The sequence below is a fragment of the Zea mays genome, chromosome 10, assembly GCF_902167145.1.
Source record: "Zea mays cultivar B73 chromosome 10, Zm-B73-REFERENCE-NAM-5.0, whole genome shotgun sequence".
Classification (NCBI taxonomy): domain Eukaryota; kingdom Viridiplantae; phylum Streptophyta; class Magnoliopsida; order Poales; family Poaceae; genus Zea; species Zea mays.
Window position 1 is genome coordinate 151805303 of NC_050105.1, and position 21721 is coordinate 151827023.

At 44.8% G+C, this 21721-nt stretch overlaps 2 protein-coding genes across 5 annotated transcripts; one reads left to right on the forward strand and one right to left on the reverse strand.

Moving 5' to 3' along the window:
- The first annotated feature begins 1581 nt into the window (after positions 1 to 1581).
- LOC100277249 (uncharacterized) lies at positions 1582 to 3903 on the forward strand. 2 transcript variants are annotated; one of them, XM_008663536.4, is made up of 10 exons: positions 1582 to 2150; positions 2302 to 2399; positions 2473 to 2512; positions 2604 to 2686; positions 2771 to 2832; positions 2959 to 3011; positions 3177 to 3236; positions 3308 to 3340; positions 3414 to 3479; positions 3562 to 3885. In XM_008663536.4, exons 1-10 carry the CDS (start codon positions 1770 to 1772, stop codon positions 3604 to 3606), a joined length of 921 nt encoding a protein of 306 aa, XP_008661758.1. In that variant the 5' UTR covers positions 1582 to 1769; the 3' UTR covers positions 3607 to 3885. The 2 variants fall into 2 exon arrangements, with proteins under 2 accessions (XP_008661758.1, NP_001360923.1); NM_001373994.1 differs by having other exon boundaries at positions 1728 to 2150; positions 2473 to 2518; positions 3562 to 3903.
- Positions 3904 to 4034: 131 nt separating this feature from the next.
- On the reverse strand, positions 4035 to 6069 carry LOC100382547 (uncharacterized). Of its 3 annotated transcripts, XM_008663928.4 has the most exons (4): positions 5840 to 6068; positions 4792 to 5646; positions 4631 to 4705; positions 4035 to 4537 (listed from the first exon to the last, which is right to left on the reverse strand). In XM_008663928.4, the coding sequence occupies exons 2-4, from the start codon at positions 5587 to 5589 to the stop codon at positions 4424 to 4426; spliced, it is 987 nt and encodes a 328-aa protein (XP_008662150.1). In that variant the 5' UTR covers positions 5590 to 5646; positions 5840 to 6068; the 3' UTR covers positions 4035 to 4423. The 3 variants fall into 3 exon arrangements, with proteins under 3 accessions (XP_008662150.1, XP_008662149.1, NP_001168752.1); XM_008663927.3 differs by having other exon boundaries at positions 4792 to 6069; NM_001175281.1 differs by having other exon boundaries at positions 4527 to 6006.
- Positions 6070 to 21721: the final 15652 nt, after the last annotated feature.

Sequence of the window (21721 nt, forward strand, 5' to 3'; positions counted from 1 at the left end):
CTTGTTTGAGGTGAGAGTATCTGGTGATGGAAATTGTCAGGTACACCAACTCATGCCCATTCTATTTCAGTATTTCTTTGATACAACTAGAGCTGGGCGTTCGGGTTTACCCAATATTTCGGGTCAGGCTTTTTGGGTTTTTTATATTTTGGGTATCTAACATCTATACCCGAACCCGTACCCGTAATTTCGGGTACGGGTTCGGGTAGTATCAAACTACCCGAAACAGTGAGTAACGTTAGAGCAGATGAAGTATTCAGAAACATAACTTTCTAACCATTGGTCTAATATTTTTTTTTCATTCCTGAGAGGCCTGCATGCTTATATGTGCTGTTTTTCTTTTTTGCAGCTCAAGGAATGTAACTTCTTATATGAAGGTTACGTTCCAATGAAATATAAACATTATTGCAAGAAAATGAAGAAGTATGGATATTACTATATTAACTTTGCTGCTTCAATAATAGAAGTACCTGAATTTGTGATTTTTCTGACTGTTGTATTATTAAAAATAATCTTTTCCAGGTATGGTGAATGGGGTGACCATGTCACGCTACAAGCAGCTGCTGACAAGGTTATTCACTTTTTATGCTATGTTTCTAACATCATTTGCTCTACTGAAGTTTCATGCAGTCTATGTTTCTTTCGTCATTTCTTTTTCTGCATCGTTGAAACTGATCGACGGTAGTGCGTCTTTCTGATGGTCAGAGACTCAGGATCAGTTCTCCAAGTACTCCTGCACTTGGAACCATCAACAAAGAGTCAAAGAGTAAAGATGTTATTCCACGATGGCATGTTTCATACATTATTTATCTTTACATTATGTTTTGTTGTAGATTTTTAATTATTATTTTCTATTTTAGTATTGCATTGTATGGTTGTTTCCTTGAAACCACATTCACACTCATCTCTATAGCAATGAACGGACACTTTGTTATATCTTTTAAGTATGTAAACATCCAATATGAGTGATGCTAGCAAGAATATAGAATAACAATTAGTGTTTTTACATATATATGGATTTTATCATATTGATTTCGTAGCAACGCACAGGCATATACCTAGTATAATACATAAAGACGAAATACCCCTTTTCTTATTTATGTTGTATGACACTGGTTTTTAGGCAATGACAATAAGAGTAAATATTGTCTTTTAGTCCTTTTTAATACTTATATGAGAGACTAGAGACTAAAGTTAATTAGTCTATATTTTAGTCTTTCCATTTGATAAAGTAGAGATGAAACGAGACTAAAAAACAGGGACTAAAAATTAGGATGTGTTTGGTTGAGCAGTGAAGGAGAATGGAGCGGCTCTATTCCTAATTTGTGTATATTTGATTTCAGTAAAAGATGAGTGGAGCGACTCTTGTGTTCTTCATATGAAAATTATCATAAATAGCTGGAATGCTCACGCTCCACCAAAACAATCGGACACGAGCACTCTCCTTCCTCTCCTATAGACTCATATAACTCTTTAGCCAAACAAAGAACGAAACGACTCCGCTTTATTCTAGTCTTTAACCAAACAAAAAAATAGAACGGCATGACAAACACAGAATAAAATAGCTCTATTCTTAAAAAATAGAATGAAATTGTTTTATTCTAGTTGACTCTCAAACTAAATACACGTTTAGTCCCTCTACCTAAACTGGCTAAGTTGCTAAGTCGAGATAGAAGATTGCTAAGTCGAGATAGAAGGGGCGAGCGCGCTGCGCTATCCATCCCACCATCCATTCTCTGCCAAGCTTTCCGACTCCCAGCCAACACGAAATGGCGGCGGCGGCCGCACCCGTGTCCCTGGTCTTCTTGTGCACGCGTGGGCAGCAGCAGCTGGTACTTGTCGACGCCACCAAGCCCCCTCTGCCCCTGCGCAGCCGCGCTTTCTCCGTCCGCGCCGCTCAGCAGCAGCAGCAGCAGCAGCACCGCGCCCGCCCACGGCCCCCTCGCAGGAACAAGCCCCCCGGACCCGCGCGCCGTCCGCCCAGGGTCCCTCTGGACCAAGATGAATACGACGGCGGCTATGATGACCGGGAGGAGGGGAGGTTCGCTGGGGGCACCCGGGCCGCCGCCATGCCCAAGCCACCGGCCGGCTTCGTGCTGGATGACCAGGGCAGGTGCATCGCCGCAGCATCCAAGCGCATCGTCACCATCGTACGTACGCCTGCCGATCCCATTCCTCCTCCACTTCTTTCTTTTCTCTCGTTCTGCACCTTGGTTATCTGGTATGGTTGGGCAGCTTAATATTTTCTTTCTTTCTGTCGTCACAAATGAAATCAAGCCAAACCAACATTGTGATATGCAGATCGACGACACCAACAACCGCCCCTTGGAGTGCATAATCAGGAGAGTATTCCGGAGCTCGCAGGACCACGACTGCATGCTTCTCTGCCCAGTTGACATGTAAGTGACACACTCTCTTTTTTGTACTCATACTCATCGCAGACACCCAAGTCACACTCTCTCTCTCTTACAGGCCTGTGCAGGTCCTCAAGAGCACAAATTTCAGTGGCTGGGTAGCTGTATGACTTGGCCCTCATATACATTCCTTCAACTGATTATTTCATTTATTTTCCCATGGTTCCTAATACCTGTTTATTTATTTAGGTCGATGACGACCAACTCAAGCAAATCATTCCATCTGTTGCCTATGCCCTTGCCAGAGTACATATGCACTTTGTAGAAAGCGGGTAAGGATCGCGCACACTTGTCAGGATATCTGTGTCCATCCCTTTGCTTCTGTCGCAATGTGTCCTCTTTCCTCTCCGTTTCAGATTCTGTTATACAGCAAGGGGTGGCTTCTGCTTTCCTGAAGAGGCCATTCAAGAGTTTCATGGTAACCAAAATGACTAAGGAAATGAATTTTTTTTTTTGGGCAACCTACCTTGTCAACCCGAAACGTTTTCAGCAACTGTTTGGTTGCTAGTAGTACAATATATATCTCATATGTAAAAGATTGCAGATTCCGGTGAAGGTGTGCCTTTTGAAGGTGTAGAGATTTGCTGCTTCAATTTGGTGAGCAGACTGCCTGGATGCAATATTAAAATATGAAATTGTGTTGATGTGATTTAGTTAGCTTCATTCATACTTCGTCGTAGGGGTAATTGAGCGTACAGTGACAAATAATAATAGTCAATATTGGGTCTTCATTGGCATGCTTGTGACACTTGGTATCTGCAGGATGGTGCACACTATATGATTTATACACCAGTTGATCCTCTTCTTTTTGTCGCAATCAAGGTTAGTAGGTTGTTGATTTATACACTATGACTTAGTTTGTACATGATGTCTGATCGAGGATGTTTGTGCAGGATAAGGATGGTGTGCTACGCATCGCTGAGGATGTAAGCAGTGTTGTTGATTAGCATTTTCCTTTATCAACCCAGTTTGTATTTACGAACTTTTCTTTCTTCTCAGGATCTGATGGAAGACCCTGCAGTTCTGGATGCGGTAGATGAAGAGACAGAATTTACAGCTCTAGTGGTATATGCCGCATGTGTATGTAGAGTTCATAATACTGTTCTGGTTATGGATAAGATCTCTTGAACTTGTGTGTGGCGTGCAGGAGGAGGAGGAGGCCCTTCTTGAAACGGTACTTGGTGAAAGGTGATGGATGCCAGGGAGTACTTGTACAGGAAGAGGAAGAGAGACTCGTCTGATTGTAGTAGAATAGAATGGAATGGAATGGAATGGAGTGCATTTGCAACTGTAAGCAGCTGCAACCTGCAATACTTGGAGTGGAGTGATGGACAACGCAGTTGATAAGCAACTGCTGCTGCTAATCTTTGTCTAGTGTAGGATAGATAGCTCAATGGGACGATCAAAGCTATTTATGATGTGCTCATGTGTTTGAATTAATTAATAAAATTACCCCAATCTGAATAGAATACCTGGTGGATGGAAGAAATGAAGCAAAATACCCCCACTGCAACCGTTTTTTCTTTTGAATTTTCAAGCGTATTGAGTCCTTTTTTACTAATAATAAAGAAAGATTTTATTAAAATTTTAAACCATATTACATCGGCTTGCCTGATGGTATTGACGAAAACTGCATATTAGTTTCTCAGGCAGGGCGCAGGCACATACATATACATCCATCTCAAATTCGTGTGGATCTGCCCAAGGATGGAGGTCATCTCACTATACAAGCAAGCAATGCAGTAGTGTAAAACAGTCACGATCTATGGATAAATAAGAAGCAACCAACCCAATACAGACTACTGACCAACTTCTTCTCTTGTAGCATGGACATGATCTTCCAAAATCAAGCATATACAGGCAGTTTATATATATATATATATATATATATATATATATATATATATATATATATATATATATATATATATATATATATATATATATATATATAACAAGTCGGAGAAAAGACAAGCATTATTTTACATAGCAAGTACACAAGAATATACTCATGAGGAACGCGCGCCGCGTGTTCGTGAAGCCCAAACACCAAACACAAGGAACCAGGACACAAACAAGATTGCCCAATATTGCATAGACCCATACTGGATTCTCGGGAAAACCTGCATATTTATTTATTTTTTTGACATTTAAACTCAGTCAGAGGTGAAAAATCTGGCTAAAAGGAAAAATGAAATATGTCACCGCCTACTTACAAATCTCAGGGATATTACTACAGTCAATATGCATAGACCTCCAAGAAGCATATGAAGACAGATTACAGCAGCTTTCTGCACAGAAAATGCTTCTCCGCTTTATGATTTGTAAAGGACAAGTACGTAGTACTAACTACTCTTTAGCAGAAGTTGCAGCATACCTTGCCAACATGTGGAGCGACCAACCATGCAAGAATAATGACAACCAGGCAGATAGCAATAAAAACTCCAGTACTCTCCAAACTCCATCTTGTGTTTGCCACAACACTAGTATGCTGCTCAAGAACAGAAGAATTATTGGTTGAGGGATGCGGTTGATCAATGTGGCCTTGGGAGATAGGCACGTGAGGATTGAACCAGGATGAGATCTCGTGCCTTCGTATTGCTGCAACAGCGTCTGGATCAACACCACTATGCTGCTGCAACCACCAGTATGTGGATGTACTTTCCCTGAGAGCTTGGTAATCCTTGAGGGACGCGAGAACCTTGTTGAAATCGTCAGGCCTTACATTTGCAGCAACAGTTCCACAGATCTCGCAGGCGGTGGATCCATGGCTGATGAACCACTTCAACGCACAGGCATAGTGCGCAAGGGCAAGCTCGTTCTTGCAACAACACCCTAGATCCACAAGATGGTCCTGCTGCTGCTGCAATTCGACGTCAGTAGCGCACACGAATATCTCCCCCTTGGGGCTGGTGGCAGCATCATCCTTTGGCCCCCCAGTGTCAGTCCTGGGAGGGGAAGGGGGCACGATGCCCAAGAATCCGAGGGCGGACTCGCCTCTTAGATCGGGTTCCACGCAATGGCAGACTCGGCAACTTGGAAGGCCAGAATCCTTGTCGGTGCTGCAGCTTGAGACACGGGGTCCCTCGTGGTGCTCGTCAGAAACAGAAGCGAGGGAGTTGGCGGCATCACGAGTTTGGTCAGTGGCGTCTAGCTGCTGCTCCTTGAGGCCCATCTTGGATTGGATCAGAAGATCATGGCTATTCCGGTCGGTGTGCGTGCGTTCTCTTGCCTGGGCAATGCAATCCAGGAGGAGAAAGACTGGTGTTGATGAAAGTGCAGCAGATACGCAGCGAGGGACGAGGCTGGTTAGGTTAGTTTGATGTGACGTGATGCTCTGTTCTCGGTCCGTGCTGCGGCGACCGACTGGAATGAAATGGAAGGACACGGATGATTGATGAATCGATTTGGGGATAGCAGCTAACCTCCTTGTGGGGGAGCGGCGGCGGCGGCGGAAGAAGAAGAAGATTGGTGACGCAAATCTGGAGGGGGTGCTGGATTCGACCGATCTGAGGCCTGACTGAGCGGAGCCGGAAGGGGAAGGCAGCTCTATCCCGGTTTCCTATCTGCTGCTAGTCGAGGCCCACTGTCCAGCGGCTGAGGCCAGCTGCTTCTGCTCCGTCGTCCTCCGCTCGCCAGCCAGAGGAAATACAATTTTACTAGAGCAAGCAAAGTGGTTAGTCTAATAGTTGACCTAATAGCAACTACAATCACTAGCAAAATTGATTCTATTCTAATGGCTTCACCACAGAAAGCTTCTAGCTACACAATTACACCAGATAAGTTAACTAGAGAGCAACTAACACCTAGAGGTACAAGTAACAAGACCAACGCTAGTGCCACCAGCCCACCACTCCTAACCGCATAAACAACAAGCACTAGAATATGAACATAAATATAAGTATATAGCTTATATCGAATCGAGGAAGAGAGATTGTTAGAAGGAGTAACCTAGTTGGTTACAAATTAATCTTGGTATATTTTGAGACTCTCTCTAAAGGAAGCGCCGAAAATGTCTTTATCTTGTACTTCATCTCCAAGCCGTATTTGGCGACTATATATTAACACGTAATTCACTGTAGAAGATGCATTACTTCTATTATTGCTTTCATGATAACCAGAGCCATCTTTCTCCAGCGAGAACGTGACAGGTGTGTCGCCATCTACCTCGCCATTGACGATGTTACAAGATCTGGCTACCTATGCGAGGAGGCCAACTTACTAGATTCACGATCAAAATCGAAAAGATATCTAAAGCTAAAGTTTGTTGACAAGGAAGATGCCTTAAAACACGCACTACGTTTGTCTCGGAGACCGGATAAATCAAAAGTGAATAATAGCATTACATACATTTTTGTTAAATTGGGAAGATGAAAAAAAACAAATAAAAGGGCACTCTTGGGCACTCACACGCGCTGGCGCACTGTCAAGTGGACCGAAACACTCAGAGTCAGTGGGAGAGAGCTTAGGTGCACGACAAGACAAATGGTAGGGACCTGTAGCTTCTCGTTATGTGTGTCTGTCCCGCCACAGAACAGGGGTATTTATAGGGTCGTCCGTGGGTAGGTCGTCCAAAGTACGCCACTGCCCCCAGTCAACGTCACATTCTTACAACACTGACTGTACAATAGGGTAATTACAGTCCCGCAACCCCTCTGGTTATGTGCACGCACAACTATACCCGCTAATTACACTGACAGGTGCGCCCCAATCGTTGTCACTGCGGGCGCACAACCTGGACGAGCAATTCTGCCGCACTCGTAGCCATCGCCCGGAGGAGCCTTCACGTCTTCCTCCAGTTTTTGTTATGTCAGCGCCCTAGCGAAGGCTTCTTTTTTACGGACGTCCCGCTCCTCAAGGTGGGACGAGGAATCCCACGCCTTCGTCTCCATCAACCGATGGCTGATGTCGTCGAAGTCGTTACCACACGAAGTCTCTAGTTACCTACAACGCTACTATTAGTAGAGGGCTGGTGATGGCTTCACTTTGTTGACTTAGGGTCAGATCAGCCTTCGTCCCAACACTACCCCCCTGAGGAACTGGTTCATCTGTCACACCCGGGTTTCGGGGCACCAAGATCCGGGCGCGAACATAATCACCAGGTGTGCTGGGACCAAGTCTCACACATATGATGAATCATGGCACAGGATCGAATGTCACATCTTTACTATATAACAGGAGTTCTGTACAAAATAAATAAATAATTACATTATAAGGAGACAACGGTCCAGCAACCCAAAGTTGACTGGGAGACGACGACCTAGACCTCTCACGAACTCGTCACAGCATCCTTCATGCGCCTCATCCTGTGGTACCTGTTCTTGACCTGTGGGGGGGGGTGTGAGACAGCAAGAGTGAGCTCACATACGTTCATCGCTCAACAAGTTGTGGGGAATAATGTGCATGAACTCGCCAAAGGTGGGAGCTCACGTGAAGTGTAAGGCTTACCAAAGAGAATGGTTAGAGCTGAGCATTGCTTTTAAAGTTGGTCAAAATTTTATTAGCAATTACTAAGTATAAGTAAATACCAACCCAATTAAGTAGTAGAACAAAAGTAACAATCTCACCTGCGATGCAATGCATATGACAAATTGAGTTTAAGTTCCATAATTTAATCATGTGAGTGTCCGAGCTGCTCATGACCGTGAGCACGGCTAGTATACCAGTTTTACACTCTGCAGAGGTTGCGCATCTTTAATCGAGCTGCTCATGACCGTGAGCACGGCTAGTATACCAGTTTTACACTCTGCAGAGGTTGCGCATCTTTACCCACAAGTCATGTTACCCATCTGCCAAGGGATCACGACTTCCCATACACCTCTACCGAGGAGGCGAGGTAGGGTAACACTACGAGGCCTTTACAAAGTTCCACTAGCTTCAGAAAACCCGCTACAGTTTATAGGAAGCTCCAATGCAGGGTTCTTGCCTGACCGCCATCGCAACAAAATCAACCAAGGACCTCCCTACACTGACCACTCCCCTACTGCCCTTGCCCCTTTCGGGTAAGGTAGTCTTCCACTAGCTTTCCTAATTAGTTAGCCAAGGGCGTCCATAAACCCTTGTGGTAGCACTGTTTTCCCGGGTGGTTCTCCATGTTCCAATTAACATAATGATCTTATCATGAACAGTAAATAACAACTGATAATAAAAGATAATCATGAATAAAATGTATCTCTATACCCAAAACCACATAAAGCAATAGCAGGTACTACCCAAAAATCCAGTGGTGAACAAGGTATAAAGATAGTCAAACTAGGGTAACCTATTGGGTCCCATCAAAATTAACCTATGCAGATCATTATGATTAATTAGAATATGACTGGGTAAAATAAGTGATCAAGGGCACAACTTGCCTGGGACTTGATATTCCAGGTACCAACTTGCTCTTCAGATGACACGTGACCTCGCTCTAGTCGTAGCAATACAAACAGACATTGTATAGGCAAAATTAACATTACACCAAACATAAGTACAAATATATATTAATAATCTACATATTAAAATAAGATCACAGGAACAAGAATTATTAATTTCGGAGTTATAGATTTGAAGTTATGGATTTCCAAAGATTCTATGTGTTTTGTACAAGATTAATTAGGATATAAATTTTAATGTGGCTTTCATGTCAAAACAGTGGTACTAAATGATAATCAATAATATTACAAAATTATAGGAATTGGAATGGATTAATTTGGACTTCACCTGAATTTTCTACAAATTAAACAAGTTTCTAGATTTATTTGTGCACTAAAAATTGATTTCTGATATTAATTTCTGATTTTCAATGCTCTCTGGATTGGGCCTCAAATTCCAGAAAGCGCAGGGGCTTATCTAAGAAAACTCCTCAGACTCAGAGGGCACCCCGAGCTGGACGGTGGGTTAATTCATTAAGTCCCTAGGGTTTCTTTAGCAAAAGGTGCAGGCCGAAGGGGTACCAAGCGTTTCTGACCGCCCGATCTACAATCTAGGGTCCAGATTAGATCACCACACTTGCGAACCGGTACGCTTTGCCCACGGTTGGATCATGATCCAACGGCCCACGGAGCACCACGCCATCACTAAATCCGATTCGTACGCCCGAGATCCAACGATGCAGATCAAAGCTACGCCTATCAATATGTGGGATAAATCCGGACCGTCCCCATGTGACTCAACGGTCGGATCACATAATCCCCAAATCCGCACACAGGCGCGGCCGCGCCGTGCCTCCCACGGCGGCGTTGTGAAGTCCGATGAGAGATTCCACCCTGCCGGCGACCCTACCCTTTTAATCCACCGGTGCAGCGCGTTGAGGGTACTAAGGCAAGGGATACGGTGGCGGTTTACCTGTGAATCGATCGGGAGCGAGCCCTGACCGCGAGAGCGGGCGACACAGCGGCGGTGGCAGAGTCCGGCGACGAATTCTCGCACCACCGACCGCCCACGGACGAAATTGAGCAGCCAAATACGTTCAGCGCACATCACTTCGTCACCAAATCCGCACACCGAGGTTCAACGGAGACGGACGAGAAGACTCCTCGGACGCGGCTCACTCTATCTCTTTTCTGGGCGGCGACGGAGGCTAGGGCTTACGGCTATGCCACAAAAGAATCAACGGGCGGAGAGGAGGAGGCGGCCCGACTCCTTTTTTTATGCGCAGGGTTGGTCAGCGGCGCGATTCGCGGGGGCGATCGAGCAGGTCCGCATGAGCTGCCCCGAGCAATGATCCCGGCCGGAGCGGCGGTCTGTTAGGGATGACGCGAGGGCCCCACCCGTAAGCGAGAGGGAAATCGGGAGCGCGTGAAAGAGACTGACAGGTAGGGCCCAATCGCCAGTGCTTCACCCGCGCAGGCACGAAGTCGGCCACGCGCGTGCGCTGAAGACTGGGCAGTGGGCCCCACGCACTAGTGAGCCCGGGCGCGATGGTGTTAGGTAACTGGGCCGAAATCAGGCAGAAACGGCCCATGAAGCCCTTTTATTCTTTTCCATTTTTGCTCTAATTTCTTTTCTCCATTTCCAAGTTAAATTTGAATTCAAACTTAAATTCAAACTTCTATGGCTCATCACTTCAACTTATATTTGTGAAATTAGGGATATTAATTCTGAATATATTTATTTATATATATATTATTTATATTTTTTATATCCCTTCTCTTTTTCTTATTTCCAAACTCTAATTTCCATTTAGGGTTTGATCCAACCTTTAGAATTATTATCTCATTGTTATTATCCTTATTATTTTATTTAATGTGCAAACATATAAAACTCCAACATGATGCATATTCTTTTTATCATTTGTTTTAATTCATCTCCAACTTTTATGTATGCTCTTTTTATGATGCAAATATGGCACATAAGATAAGGAATTCACTATATAATCCTTTTATACAATTTTGAGTATTACAAATCCTACCCCCCTTAAAAAGAATCTCGTCCTCGAGATTTGTAAGAAAAGGGATATAATAGGTTTGGTCTAGAATTTTAGTTTCTCATTTGGTTTTGGGAATCAAAGTTTTGTTCAAGTTTTTTTTAACAGTTAGTAGATGATATGAATATTGTATGTCTAGATATTCATTAGGTCAGGTACGGTTATGGCAAGTAGAGGTTGTGGCAAGGGTATAATAAGGAAAGACTTCATCCTAAACTCTGGATCTTGATTCTTCTTGCGATTCAACTTGATCTTTGAAGAGTTGAGTTGATGCTTATCCTTCTTTGACATGGTTGGTCTTCTTTGGCCTTTATTTCTTGGAGTTGTCATCCGAGTTAAGGACATATGGCTAGGACATATGTGAGTAGGATGGATTGTATGGTGTAGGTAGGTTAGAATCTCTTGCTAGGTTAAAATTGTGGGGTTATGCAACTATTGGATGGTTAAGGTAGTTGCATATGGCCAAGTCGATCTGTCATTCTTAATTTAGTGCAGGGTGAACTAAGTTAAGACCCGTTCTATAGGAGTAGAGTCTAATCTATTTCATCAGTATTATCTAACATGTTTGATAAGTCACTTTAGATTAGATCAGATCTAGGTTAGATTGGTGTGACTAGTTTGACTAGATAAGATCTTATTTATTTTAGGCTAGATCATGGTTGTTACACTAGCGTGGGATAAATATGCTTATTGGGGTAAGATGAATCCATAAGGATAAGGTAGAATCTTTTGAGGTCAGATAGATCTATTAGGATAAGATAAATCTTTTCAAGATAAGATGAGAATCTATTTTTTTAGGATAAGATGGATCTATGAGTGTAGGATAGACTTTTTCAAGATAAAATGGATTTTGCTAGGCTAGATTCTTTGATGAGGGATAACCTAGTTCATTTAGATATTTTTATAACCTTTTTTTTCTATATGTATATGCAGATGTGATTGTGGACATTACTCCACAACTAATCACACTCAATCCAAGATCCAAATCAAACAAGTATCATAAGAACAAACATTCAAGCATACAAATACCTATAAAAATAGTTTTATTTTTGTTCCTAAGAGTAGGTCTCCTATTCCTAAAGTCACTTTAGGCACAAGATTTCAAAGTGTGAAATCCACATTTGTCTTTAGAATGAAAAGGTAAGAATAATCAGAGTAAAGCGGAAATAGATGAGAAAAGATTAAGAAAAGTTTAGAAAAGAATCAGAGTAGCAAGGGTAAGTAAAGAATGGTTGTCCAGTTCTATCTAGGTTTCGTCCTACAGTCAACATTCCTCTGATACCACTTCTGTCACACCCGGGTTTCGGGGCACCAAGACCCGGACGCGAACATAATCACCAGGTGTGCTGGGACCAAGTCTCACACATATGATGAATCATGGCACAGGATCGAATGTCACATCTTTACTATATAACAGGAGTTCTGTACAAAATAAATAAATAATTACATTATAAGGAGACAACGGTCCAGCAACCCAAAGTTGACTGGGAGACGACGACCTAGACCTCTCACGAACTCGTCACAGCATCCTTCATGCGCCTCATCCTGTGGTACCTGTTCTTGACCTGTGGGGGGGGGGTGAGACAGCAAGAGTGAGCTCACATACGTTCATCGCTCAACAAGTTGTGGGGAATAATGTGCATGAACTCGCCAAAGGTGGGAGCTCACGTGAAGTGTAAGGCTTACCAAAGAGAATGGTTAGAGCTGAGCATTGCTTTTAAAGTTGGTCAAAATTTTATTAGCAATTACTAAGTATAAGTAAATACCAACCCAATTAAGTAGTAGAACAAAAGTAACAATCTCACCTGCGATGCAATGCATATGACAAATTGAGTTTAAGTTCCATAATTTAATCATGTGAGTGTCCGAGCTGCTCATGACCGTGAGCACGGCTAGTATACCAGTTTTACACTCTGCAGAGGTTGCACATCTTTAATCGAGCTGCTCATGACCGTGAGCACGGCTAGTATACCAGTTTTACACTCTGCAGAGGTTGCGCATCTTTACCCACAAGTCATGTTACCCATCTGCCAAGGGATCACGACTTCCCATACACCTCTACCGAGGAGGCGAGGCAGGGTAACACTATGAGGCCTTTACAAAGTTCCACTAGCTTCAGAAAACCCGCTACAGTTTATAGGAAGCTCCAATGCAGGGTTCTTGCCTGACCGCCATCGCAGCAAAATCAACCAAGGACCTCCCTACACTGACCACTCCCCTACTGCCCTTGCCCCTTTCGGGTAAGGTAGTCTTCCACTAGCTTTCCTAATTAGTTAGCCAAGGGCGTCCATAAACCCTTGTGGTAGCACTGTTTTCCCGGGTGGTTCTCCATGTTCCAATTAACATAATGATCTTATCATGAACAGTAAATAACAACTGATAATAAAAGATAATCATGAATAAAATGTATCTATATACCCAAAACCACATAAAGCAATAGCAGGTACTACCCAAAAATCCAGTGGTGAACAAGGTATAAAGATAGTCAAACTAGGGTAACCTATTGGGTCCCATCAAAATTAACCTATGCAGATCATTATGATTAATTAGAACATGACTGGGTAAAAGAAGTGATCAAGGGCACAACTTGCATGGGACTTGAGATTCCAGGTACCAACTTGCTCTTCAGATGACACGTGACCTCGCTCTAGTCATAGCAATACAAACAAACATTGTATAGGCAAAATTAACATTACACCAAACATAAGTACAAATATATATTAATAATCTACATATTAAAATAAGATCACAGGAACAAGAATTATTAATTTCGGAGTTATAGATTTTAAGTTATGGATTTCCAAAGATTCTATGTGTTTTGTACAAGATTAATTAGGATATAAATTTTAATGTGGCTTTCATGTCAAAACAGTGGTACTAAATGATAATCAATAATATTACAAAATTATAGGAATTGGAATGGATTAATTTGGACTTCACCTGAATTTTCTACAAATTAAACAAGTTTCTAGATTTATTTGTGCACTAAAAATTGATTTCTGATATTAATTTCTGATTTTCAATGCTCTCTGGATTGGGCCTCAAATTCTAGAAAGCGCAGGGGCTTATCTAAGAAAACTCCTCAGACTCAGAGGGCACCCCGAGCTGGACGGCGGGTTAATTCATTAAGTCCCTAGGGTTTCTTTAGCAAAAGGTGCAGGCCGAAGGGGTACCAAGCGTTTCTGACCGCCCGATCTACAATCTAGGGTCCAGATTAGATCACCACACTTGCGAACCGGTACGCTTTGCCCACAGTTGGATCATGATCCAACGACCCATGGAGCACCACGCCATCACTAAATCCGATTCGTACGCCCGAGATCCAACGATGCAGATCAAAGCTACGCCTATCAATACGTGGGATAAATCCGGACCGTCCCCATGTGACTCAACGGTCGGATCACATAATCCCCAAATCCGCACACAGGCGTGGCCGCGCCGTGCCTCCCACGGCGGCGTTGTGAAGTCCGATGAGAGATTCCACCCCGCCGGCGACCCTACCCTTTTAATCCACCGGTGCAGCGCGTTGAGGGTACTAAGGCAAGGGATACGGTGGCGGTTTACCTGTGAATCGATCGGGAGCGAGCCCTAACCGCGAGAGCGGGCAACACAGCGGAGGTGGCAGAGTCCGGCGACGAATTCTCGCACCACCGACCGCCCACGGACGAAATTGAGCAGCCAAATACGTTCAGCGCACAGCACTTCGTCACCAAATCTGCACACCGAGGTTCAACGGAGACGGACGAGAAGACTCCTCGGACGCGGCTCACTCTATCTCTTTTCTGGGCGGCGACGGAGGCTAGGGCTTACGGCTATGACACAAAAGAATCAACGGGCGGAGAGGAGGAGGCGGCCCGACTCCTTTTTTTATGCGCAGGGTTGGTCAGCGGCGCGATTCGCGGGGGCGATCGAGCAGGTCCGCATGAGCTGCCCCGAGCAACGATCCCGGCCGGAGCGGCGGTCTGTTAGGGATGACGCGAGGGCCCCACCCGTAAGCGAGAGGGAAATCGGAGCGCATGAAAGAGACTGACAGGTAGGGCCCAATCGCCAGTGCTTCACCCGCGCATGCACGAAGTCGGCCACGTGCGTGCGTTGAAGACTGGGCAGTGGGCCCCACGCACCAGTGAGCCCGGGCGCGATGGTGTTAGGTAACTGGGCCGAAATCAGGCAGAAACGGCCCATGAAGCCCTTTTATTCTTTTCCATTTTTGCTCTAATTTCTTTTCTCCATTTCCAAGTTAAATTTGAATTCAAACTTAAATTCAAACTTCTATGGCTCATCACTTCAACTTATGTTTGTGAAATTAGGGATATTAATTCTGAATATATTTATTTATATATATATTATTTATATTTTTTATATCCCTTCTCCTTTTCTTATTTCCAAACTCTAATTTCCATTTAGGGTTTGATCCAACCTTTAGAATTATTATCTCATTGTTATTATCCTTATTATTTTATTTAATGTGCAAACATATAAAACTCCAACATGATGCATATTCTTTTTATCATTTGTTTTAATTCATCTCCAACTTTTATGTATGCTCTTTTTATGATGCAAATATGGCACATAAGATAAGGAATTCACTATATAATCCTTTTATACAATTTTGAGTATTACATCATCCTAATGGGCCAATTCCGAAGTATTTCGTTCGAAGGGGAGTGAAGGAAACAGGTGACGCCTAAGAGGGGGTGAATTAGGACTTTTAAAACTTTCACTAAACTAGGCCACAAATAAATCCCTAGAACAAAACCTATGCAAATAATCAAACTAGAATGTGCAAACTAGGTTTTGTCTAAGTGTTGCTATCTCTACCGCAATGGCTAAGTTTCAATCTACACTATATAAGTATAAATACAAGATTGAAACTTAAATGCTTAATATAAATGCAGAAGCTTAAATAGCAAGGTAGAGATGCAAACTCTCGTGGATGAATCCGGTATTTTTACCGAGGTATCCGGAACCACGCAAGGTCCCGACTAATCCTCGTTGGTGCCCCTACGCAAAGGGAAGCCGACGCGAGGGCCAAGCACCTCGGTCGAGTAACTCCGTAGAGAGCCACGGGCCTTCTCCACGCGCAAGTGGTGCTCCGCTTCCGGCTCCTCTCGGACGCTCCCCGCCGTCTCCACTATCGAGCTTCCGGCCGAAAAAGTCGTGGGCCTCGTTCCCTCCGGTACACGGTGGCGGCCGTGAAACAAACGCGGTTGTCACGGTCTTGCAAGACTCTTGCCCCACTCGGTACAATTACAACGGCTCGCGCAAGAGCCGAGGGGTTGTGTGGTTTATCTAAACTCACTCAACTAACTAGGATTCACCTAGAGCAAGCGCTAGATGGTCTAACTAACCTAAGCACTTCGCAAAGCACCTACGCTAATCACCGAGTGATTCTATTAAGCACTTGGGTGTATGAGCTCTTGGAAATGTGAACTATGTGCCTTGGTATGTCTCTTGGGCTCCCACACCTCCAAATGGCCGGTTGGGTGAAGTATATATAGGCTCCAACTCAAATATAGCCGTTGGAAAGCAGTTCTGCAGCTTTCTGCGGCACACCGGACAGGTGCACCAGACTGTCCAGTGGTGCACCAGACATGCCACGTGTACTAGCCGTTGAAGATAGCCGTTGGAGCTTTCGAAGATGGCGCACCGGACATGGCGCATGAGACGGTCCGGTGTGCACCGGACAGCCCATGCTCGCTCGTCGTATTTTGGCCATAACTTTTAGCTCCGAGCTCCGATTTCGATGATCTTTTACTTTTTGGAAAGCTTATGAAATTCTCTACATCCCAGAGTTGAATACATATCAGTTTGAGCAAATTTGGCACACCGGACAGCCCAATGTGCACAGGACATCTCATATGCTGATGCAGTTTTTTCAGCAATTCCGTCTTCGTATTGTGGGCATAACTTTTAGCTCCAAACTACGATTTTGATGATCTTGGACTTTTTGGAAAGCTTATAAAATTATCTACATCTCAGAGCTGAAGCCATGTCAGTTTGAGTAGATTTGATGTTGTGAAACACTTCCAATTCAGTCGGCCCTTCCTCTCAACTTTGTCAACTTCACTTTTGTTTTGTAGCTTTGTATCTCACTTCTACTTCTTGATGTGTTGGACTCTTAGCATGTATAAAGTGTCTTCAATATGACTTTTTAATGTATTCTATGGGTCTTATAATGTCTTCTTTTAGGTGTTGCATCCTCAGAGCCTCAGTCCAATCCACTTCGCATCCTGTGAACTACAACACACAAACACTTGGGAAATACATTAGTCCACAGGTTATGTTGATCATCAAACACCAAAACCTATTGAGCTAAATAGCCCGAGGTCCATTTTCCTTACAGGGAGGACGAACACTACCCTTGGTCATCTGGTGGACCGCCTCGAGGGGGCTGCTGGATATGACCATTGGGAAATCAAGGCTACAATGGTTGCGTGGTGGAGCGTATAAGTTGGCGAGTGACGACGGCATTGTTCTTTTTACTGCACCCGCGTGTGGTATAGCCGTTGAAACTGTGACACCACCACTCGCTCGTCGTCGTTAGGTTACTACACCACTGCCGATGAGACTGGAGTTGAGCACCGCTCTGGCTCGTGTCAAGATTGTTGCTCGCCGCTGGCCCTGGTATGCCTGTGAATCATCTAGGTCCCTAATCGATGTTTTGGTAATTAATGACAACCATATGTGGACTAACAATTCTTGGATAAATAAGAATGCAGGTTGGACCACATGGAAAAGATCTCTATCGAAAGTCTTAGAGACTTAAAACATTGGTTGTGGATCCAATGAAGGCAAATGTATAACATAGGTTTTGTTTCTGTTGGTCACTAGGTGTTTAGAGAAGAAATTGATCAAATCTATAGGATAGATAGCCGTGCTATTAAGAGGGTCAATGACAATTCTCACTCTGAAACTTAGTGCCTCATAGAGCATCTAGTGGTTGCATTTGCATAAGGATTAACAACGCTTTCGAATTAGAGCGATAAAATCTTTTCAAAAAGCATGTTTGGAAAGTGGCTATGTTGTGGGATCAGCGGACTGTTCAGGCCTGTTTGTCGGACCGTTCGCGACCCACTCAGAGAGGTCCGAAATGTGAAGTCTTCGGTGTGGTCTGAAGTTATTGTACTGCGGACTATCTGGGCCTTGGTGTCGGACCGTCCGTAGTCCTTGAATGAAATGGTGACACCTAAGAGGGAGGGGGTGAATTATGACTTCTAAAAACTATTCTCTAAACAAGGCCACAATTAAATACCTAGAGCAAAACCTATACAAATAAATAATCTAGAATGTGCAAACTAGGTTTTGACTAAGTGTTGCTATCTCTACAGCAAAGCCTAGGTTTCAATCCTAAATATTCTAACTAGAAAAAGGAGATTGAAACTTAATTACTCAATATAAATGGGAAGGTAAGGAGAAAGGTAGAGATGCAAACTCTCGTGGATGACACTAGTATTTTTACCGATGTATCCGGAACCATGTAAGGTTCCGACTAATCCTCGTTGAACCACACAAGGTTCCGAATAATCCTCGTTGTGCCCCTACGCAAAGGGTAGCCCACGTGAGGGTCAATCACCTCGGTTGAGTAACTTCGTAGAGAGTCGCAGGCCTTCTCCACGCGTAAGTGGTGCTCCACTTCTGGCTCCTCTCGGACGCTTCCCACCGTCTCCACTATCGAGCTTCCAGTCGAAACATCACGGGCCTCATTCCCTTCGGTACACGGTGGCGGCTGTGACACAAATTCGGTTGTCACAGTCTTGCAAGGCTCTCGCCCCACTCAGTATAAATACAACTGCTCGCGCAAGAGTCGAGGGTGTCGGTGTTTTGGGTCCGACCGCGCACCCGGGGTTACCCCTCAAGGTGCTTTTAGGAGTAGGACGGTGTTACCGACTGTAGCTCGATGGTTCGTGCTGGGCGCACGAGAAATAGTGGACAATGATGTACAGGTTCGGGCCACTTTGAGGTGCGTAACACCCTACGTCCTGGCGAGAGCGCTTTTTGTGATGGGTTACAAGGGAATTCTCTAGTGCTGGAAAACGTAGAGAGCAGGGTGGATGGCTAAGTGATGAGTGATTGTTCTGAAGGGGTGCCCCCTAGGCCTTATATACTCGACCGTGGGGCATTACATGCAGATACGACAACAACGTGTGCCTAAGAAATAGTGAACCATCTGAGTCTATCCTCCTATAATTCAGCCGACTCATCCTCGCTTGGTTCCGTCGTACGGGCTGCTGCGCGGGAAGGTCGGATCACTGTTGTGATTACTGCTTGAATTTGTTGGGCCGTCTGGGCTTGCGCCGACCCAGCCTTTTGTTAATCTGCTCCACTGGTCGTTCCTCCCAGGCCCACGAGGGGATGACCTTACGAATTATGGGGCCCTTGGGCCTTTCGTGAGGTCTTCTATCCTTCTAGTGGACCCGGGGGATATCTGTCCCCCACAAGCCCCCGATCTTTGGGTTGATTTTGAAATAAATGGCCCAAAGATTCTAGGTCCAGCTTGCAGTCTTTGATTTTAACAGGGAATGCTTTGGAAATAAGCCTTCCGGGCCACTGCTTCTGAATTCTGAGTGATCCGGTTAAAACGATTTTTTTACTGTCTTCTTCTGCTATTATTCCTCGAAATTTGGTGTTCTGTCTCAGGTTCATGCTTCAGAAGTCAGCATTTTGTACTGTAGGACTTCGAACTTCATTGGGTGCACCCAATGGGTGTAGCCCCCGAGCTTCGAGTGGATTTTTGCAAACAATCCACTCGATGGTCTTCACTTCGAGTATTATCAGAAATCACTTTTATCTTCCACTTGTGCTTTTTCAGAGGTCACCCTTGTCTTAATTTTGCCTTATGCTTTAGAGGTCAGCATTTTGCTTCTTCGGGGATGATGATTCATTGGGTGCACCGGGTGCACCCAATGGGTGTAGCCCCCGAGCTTCGAGTGGATTTTTGAAAATGATCCACTCGAAGGTCTTCATTTCATGCCTTTTTCTAGGAATCATCCTTTCCTTTTGTCAAATGCTTTAAAGATCAGCATTATATTATTAACACTATGCTTTAGAGGTCAGCACACATTTTTGTCTTTGAGACTGAGTACGCGATCTGCCCATATCTTGCTAGGTTCTACAATTTATTTGATCTGCGACTGATTGGACGTTCGATAGATGGCCCTTGACTAGTCTTCATGTCACTTCGTGCTTTGATGCTTCTGTCGATTAGACTTGTACCTTATCGACTATATTTGGCTTTCCTTTGATCCTTGCTGATATATCTCTTCTGTCTTGGAGTATTCATTGCATATACTATACGGATGTGACAGTTTTGGAAAATATATTGATAATTCCTGGACGTCCCCCCCAATGGGTGTAGGCAAGGGACGGCTTGGTACGCTGAGCGTTTAGCAAACTGCTTCTGAGTAGTAATTGATGTGACCGCGGGTGTAATCATATCGCCCACGCAGTTGACTGGAGTCCCAATGGGTGTTGTGTTACGTGAAACGACGTCAGCCGCTTGGCGTGTCTTCAGACGGTTTGAATTGCATATTGATTTTTTGCGACTGTTCGGTGGCCGTGGTAGGAGGTGAACAGTTGCCTTCTTCTTCTATAAATAGTGTTCTTGCTTCTCTGGCATTTTCACATTTCTTGCTGCTGCTTGCTGTTTACTCTCCTCTTCTTCCTTCCACTCCACCATGGGCAAGAGCAAGAAAGGTGGTGGTTCTTCGCATCACTCCAGCGACAAGCGCAAGCGCGAGCCGACTCCTCCCTCGGAGGACTTCGGCGACTCGGAGTACTCGGAGGAGGAGTTCTCCTCCGAGTCCGAGGGCTCTCTGGCTCCTGCCTCTCCCCCGGCGTCGTCTGATGATTCAGACGACTCCCAGGGGATCGCCGCGGAGGTATGGACTTACATCCGAGCCGTCGAGCGCACCGGGCTCGAGGGCTCGGATGAGTCGGAGTACTCCTCGGACGAGGAGAACTCCTCCGACTCGTCCGAGGAGGGCAGCGGCGGTGACGGCGACGACGACAGAGGCGACGGTGACGACGGCGGCGATAGCGGCAAGGGTGGTGACGGCAGCGGCAAGGGTGGCAGCGGCGACGGCGGTGACAGCAGCAAGGGCAGCAACAAGGGCAGCAACAAGGCCAGTGGCTAGACGCCACTGGTTTTAGATGTTAGTGTAGATTAGTAGTAGAAATAGTATTAGCGAAATAATGTAGTAGTAGCTAGTAGTATAGTTAGTGAAATGTAATGTAGTAGTAGGGAAGGCATCAGCTCATAATGAGTTGATTTGTAAGCTTAGTACTGCTTCCCTTTTGAAGAATGATTTCGCCCCACTTCTGTGTCTTTGCCTTTTGGTCAGTCGTCGATCATTTTAATATTTACCGCCAATGATGTTTTCTGTCTGCAACGCTTGAGTAGCAACTTGGAATCATCGGGTCACGCTTCAGACTGCTTTATTTGCGACGTCAGTGCTTTGGTGGTAGCGGCCGAGTTATTATTGGCGATGTTGGCGCTTTTTGAAGTAATGGCTGAGTGATAGCGGGCCACATTGGTGTTTTAGAAGTAATGACCGAGCGGTTACTGGTGATGTCGGTGTTTTAGAGGTAACAGCCGAATCCTTTGGAGCCACGTCACCGCTTTAGGAATAACAACCGAGTGACTGATGGCGACATCGGCGTTTTAGAGGTAACAGCCGAGTGATCGATGGCGACGTCGGCGTTTTAGAGGTAACAGTCGAGTGATAACGAGCCACGCCGACCGCTTTGGAAACAATGGCCGGGTGAAGTCTGGTAACGTCAGCGTTTTTAGAAATAACCGTTGAGTTAAAATGGGCCGCGTCGGCCGTTTTGGAAATAACGGCCGAGTGATGATGTAGCACGCCCGCGTTTTAGAAATAATGGCCGGGTGATGACATGGCAT

Coding starts and splice junctions, on each gene's coding strand:
- LOC100382547 (XM_008663927.3), bottom strand. CDS start 5,589: ATGGGCCTCAAGGAGCAGCAGCTAGACGCCACTGACCAAACTCGTGAT. Junction 4,706..4,791: donor TCGCTCCACATGTTGGCAAG/GTATGCTGCAAC, acceptor TTTTCTGTGCAG/AAAGCTGCTGTAATCTGTCT. Junction 4,538..4,630: donor TAGTAATATCCCTGAGATTT/GTAAGTAGGCGG, acceptor ATAAATATGCAG/GTTTTCCCGAGAATCCAGTA.
- LOC100277249 (NM_001373994.1), top strand. CDS start 1,770: ATGGCGGCGGCGGCCGCACCCGTGTCCCTGGTCTTCTTGTGCACGCGT. Junction 2,833..2,958: donor GGCCATTCAAGAGTTTCATG/GTAACCAAAATG, acceptor AAAAGATTGCAG/ATTCCGGTGAAGGTGTGCCT. Junction 3,237..3,307: donor TTCTTTTTGTCGCAATCAAG/GTTAGTAGGTTG, acceptor ATGTTTGTGCAG/GATAAGGATGGTGTGCTACG.